At 43.8% G+C, this 5000-nt stretch overlaps 1 protein-coding gene across 2 annotated transcripts in view; it reads left to right on the top strand.

Annotated features, from left to right (window-relative positions):
* Nucleotides 1-5000, top strand: part of LOC143285808 (arrestin domain-containing protein 17-like) — a 26977-nt gene that overhangs the window by 21956 nt on the left and 21 nt on the right. For both annotated transcript variants that reach the window (XM_076593237.1, XM_076593238.1), the window contains exons 7-8: nt 1880-2006; nt 3875-5000. The exon at nt 3875-5000 is cut by the window's right edge and continues 21 nt beyond it. In XM_076593237.1, coding sequence (XP_076449352.1) covers nt 1880-2006; nt 3875-4176 — 429 coding nt within the window. In that variant the 3' untranslated portion in view covers nt 4177-5000. The remainder of the gene's footprint in view (nt 1-1879; nt 2007-3874) is intronic.

The following is a 5000-nucleotide window of genomic DNA, read 5'->3' as shown; positions in this document are numbered from 1 at the left end:
TATTTTGGTTTATTTTGTTTGTCTGTTCATCATATTTTTGTTTCAGTAACACCCACACCCACACCCCTCCACACACAACCACACCCACACCCACACCCACAACCACACCCACACCCAACCTCCCCCACATCTCCCCCTCACCCCCCTCACACACACACATATGCACTGTGCATTACATAGAGATCGCCGAATGGGTGTTCTGTGTAGCACCTAGACATCCTCCCTGTGTGGCCTGTGTATTCAGTTGATACAGGTGTGTGTGGGGTGGGTGGGGGTGTGCATGTGCACATGCATACATGTGCATGTTTGTGTGCATTTGTACACTTGCTGATCAAAAACCTTAACTACAATAAAAATTAGATTGAACTTTAGAAAAGTGAGAATTTGATGCACATATGTATGCATACCAAATGCACATGTACTTCAAAAGTATCTGAACATTTATTTTGAAATTGAAGAATATACTTTTGGTTTTGGAGGAGGGAAGGACGAGCGCAATAGCCAAGTGGTTAAAGCGTTGGACTGTCAATCTGAGGACCCGGGTTCGAATCACGGTGACGGCGCCTGGTGGGTAAAGGGTGGAGATTTTTCCGATCTCCCAGGTCAACATATATTATGTGCAGACCTGCTAGTGCCTGAACCCCCTTCGTGTGTATATGCAAGCAGAAGATCAAATACGCACATTAAAGATCCTGTAATCCATGTCAGCGTTCGGTGGGTTATGGAAACAAGAACATACCCAGCATGCACATCCCCGAAAACGGAGTATGGCTGCCTACATGGCTGGGTAAAAACGGTCATACACGTAAAAGCCCACTCGTGTGCATACGAGTGAACGCAGAAGAACAAGGAGGAGGGAAGAAGGCAGATGGCAAAATGGTTAAGATGCTTATCTGCCAATGCATCGTCTGTGAGTGTCTGGGTTTGATTCCTGCTGTCACCCTTTGTCCCAAGTTTGCCTGGGAAAATCAAACTGAGCACCTGGTCATTCGGATGAGACGATAAAGTGAGGTCCCATGTGCAGCACACACTTGGCGCACTGAAGAAGACCTCAAGGCACCAAAAGGGATGCCTTGTGGCAACATTCCGGAGACAGAACCCACTCTGATAGGTGCACAAATATACGGGCGCAACAGCCGAATGGTTAAAGCGTTGAACTTTCAATCTGAGGGTCCCGGGTTCGAATCTCGGTGATGGCGCCTGATAAAGGGTGGAGATTTTTCTGATCTCCCAGGTCAACATATGTGCAGACCTGCTAGTGCCTGAACCCCCTTTGTGTATATATCCACGCAGATCAAATATGCACGTTAAAGATCCTGTAGTCCATGTCATCGTTCGGTGGGTTATGGAAACAAGAACATACCCAGCATGCACACCCCCGAAAACCGAGTATGGCTGCCTACATGGCAGGGTAGATAAACAAAAACAGTCATACACGTAAAATGTTACATATCTGTCTGAGTGTGTATGTGTGCGTGCCTGAAATGTGATTGAATGACCCAGGAAACGAATGATGAGCGCCCAGTGGCAGCCGTAAGTCGGATCTACCCAGGTAGGCAGCCTGTTGTATAAATGACCCCGTGTTTGTAAAGAGCTTAGAGCTTGGTCTCTGACCGAGGATAGGCGCTAGAAAGTATCCATATCAATCAATTAATCAATCAATATATATGTGTGTGTGTGTGTGTGTGTGTGTGTGTGTGTGTGTGTACATATGCATGCTCAGAAGGACTAGCAAACCGCATTGAATCATGCTGCTTGTCGGGCATCTGTCAAGCAGAAGTGGTGTAACGTAACTGTAAACTGCATATGGATTTGTCCGAACGCAGCGATGCCTTCTTGATGGACTGAAACTGAAACTTGTTGGTTTTTGTTTTTTTAGTTGCGAATACCGGTGGGCTGGAGCACGACAGACCTGTCCTCAGGGGTCACGGTTGGCACTGTGCCCCTACGGGAGTTCGACCCTCTGCTCAGCATGGGGCCTCCCCAGCGAATCAGCATGATCGATCGTGAGTTCTTCTATTTTTGGGGGGGTTTGGGGGGGGGTGGGGTGGGGGCGCTCAGTTGCATGCAGGTCATGGAGCACCTGCTTTTTAAAATAATCTGTTTTTATTTTTTTTTTTGTGCTTCACATGCTTTCTTTATTGGCAAAAAAAAAAAAAAAAAAATTTTTTTTTCTCTTTTTTTTCATTTTTTTTCATGACTTTTTCTGTTTTATTTTTTCACAAAATTTTTTCCCCTTTCCCCATGAATCCTCATTTTCAGTAGTTTGAGTAGCACTTATGTAAGTATAGTTATGAGACATAATCATTGAAAAAAATATGTACTGAATTTATTGAAAAAATAAATCAAATCAACGCAGACCGTCAGTTCTTTTACCAAGTTTATGTGGAGTGGTGACCTATTGGTTACGTGTCTGCCTAGGATGTGAGAGATTCTGAGTGCACACAGGTTGGAATCCCACCGTTGCCAGTGTTTTCTCCACCTCTTGTAAATCGGCATGTGGCTTTCTACTTTATTTGAAAAAAAAATGAAGAAGATAAGCATAATCAAGGAACAAAAAGAAGGAAAACCATCCAAACACAAATCTTTTGTCTGTGTTTTTGTCCACGGAATGATTCAGTGCTTATAGCTTTTAGAGGCGTTTGATTGGCTGAGAGCGGACCGGGGCTTGTCTTTTCACTGTTAGCCGCGTGAAATTTGGCCAAGCAGAGCAAACCGATAGGCCTAGTTTGCATCAGTTTGACATGGTAAGTATATGTAACACCAAACATGGAGTATAATACAAACTCCTCCTTTTCGTTATGATGGAATTTTGTTTTTGTTTTTTGGCTGCTTCGTTTTTAGTCAAATATATTAGAAATTGAAATGTGCTTTGCCTTGAGTGAAATGTTATGTACTGAATAGATATCCATTTAGAAAGCATACGTGGAACGAAACAACAGGGATGATAGTAATGATAATGATAGCGATAATAACAATAATAGTAATAATCATTATTTTTTAACAAAAAAACTGAAAATGATAATAATAATAATAATAGTAATAATAATCACAGTGATAGTAATGGGTACTTACACAGCATTCTATCCAGAAAATTGCTGTTGGTGCTTTACAAAACACATAATATTCTACATTACACATCGTGTTACTTACATATGCACACCAATTGTTTTCCATTAACAAACATGCAAGAAAATAACATTTCTAATGTGTATATATATATATGATAGTCAGTCGTGTCCGACTATGACCATCAGAACAGCAGAGGAGGCAACTGCTGTTCCAACTAATTGGGCTAGAATTTGATTATAGTGGAGAGTGTCTTGCCCAAGTACATCCCCACTCTCTCAGCCAAGAGGGTTTTACGACAGTCGGCGTTGGGATGGTTCCCAAAGGCCAACTAGCCCACAAGGCTGTAGCACTAAGAGCCAGTGGAATTTTGCCTCCTAGTTTGAGAGTCATAGTCCTTCACAAAAGACTAAGCTGTAAATGGTTTCCCATTGACTGGAGAAACCATTGATAATGCAGCTCTCACTTTGCTGTTGGCCCAAATGTAAACTTATGTCAATCTGTGATATAAGCCGAGTGTTGGGCCTAATGTGTAAAAGGTTGGTAAAGACAGAACAACAAGGTTATGAACTTATCTCGGCAATAGTGGCCATTGTGAATGAGTAATTTGCTCCAGTCAGAAATGGTGTTTGATTGGCTAGCAGAAAGTGGACAAATAGTGAGATGTCTTATCACTGATTTGCCGCAAAATTTTGGCCAAGAGGAGCAAACTGATGGGCCTGGTTTGCATCAGTTTGACATGGTAAGTATATTTTACCAAACTGGGAGTATGATACAAACTCCCCATTTTTGTTTGCTTTCATAGCACCACCATCGTACGAGGAATGCGTCTTTGGTCACATGGCCATCCAGAGCGGGGAGAACGTGGACAGCGAAGAGGTCAACGAGCAAAACGAGTCCGTGCGGCAGCGACGACGTGAGTTCCGACGCATGCCCAGCTACCCCTACTACAACATGGTCAGCTCCTCCACCTCCAACGGGGGGACAGAACCACCCTCCCCCTCCTCCCCCACCACCACCCAGCCCACCTCCATACACCCATCTGAGCCAAGTGCCCCCCCTAGCCAGCCCCCACCCCCCAGTTACGATTCTCTGGGGCAGACGTAGACAAAAGGCATGTAGGCAGTGAGTGATGCCTCCTTGAGAAACTGAAACTGAAACGTACACAGTGCAATGTTTCTTTCTGGAAGTGTTCCCTGGAAAAGTCATTCAGAAGTGAATAGCAGAAGACAACATGACTACTGTGATGTGAGTGTTCTGTGAATACTGTGAAACGAGCAACAGACACACACAAAACATTCTAGTCAACGGGAAAGGCGAGTGCGCTTAACAAGTGAATGGGTGAGGCATTTCTATATATATTCGGAAAGGATGCAATACATACAGACACAGAATCCTGATAATGAAAGAGAGAGAGAGAGGCAAGTTCTGAAAGTATTTTTTGAGAAACAAACGGATCCCAGAAGTGTTCTACAGACAAAGAATCTTGATAATGGAAGAGAGAGAGAGAGAGAGAAAGAGAGAGAGAGAGAGAGAGCAGCAAATTCTGGAAGTGTATTTGGAGAAACAAACAGATTCCAGAAGTGTTCTGAGGGAGTCCAGGAAGCGTTTTGTGAGAGACATGTGAATGGTTGTTAATATATCGGTGGCTTCTTGGTGAGTGAGGGATGTGAGTTGTGGAGAGTTTATGTTGCTGTCCTGTTGGTGAGCTAACAATGTGTTCAGCAGTTGTAGCAGTGGCATCCATGTGTTCTTGTGGTTCCACTTACACTGCAACTCCGCTCGAGTCTCTGGCAGTGCCAGGGATTTGAAAAAGAGTTCCACACACACACACAGTCATACATTTAAGACACAGGCAGATACATGCACCAAACAGACAGACAGACAGGCAGAGACAGACAGACAGACACACACACACACACACACACACT

The sequence above is a fragment of the Babylonia areolata genome, chromosome 9, assembly GCF_041734735.1.
Source record: "Babylonia areolata isolate BAREFJ2019XMU chromosome 9, ASM4173473v1, whole genome shotgun sequence".
NCBI classification, from domain to species: Eukaryota; Metazoa; Mollusca; class Gastropoda; order Neogastropoda; family Buccinidae; genus Babylonia; species Babylonia areolata.
This window is presented reverse-complemented; position numbering and strand designations above follow the sequence as displayed.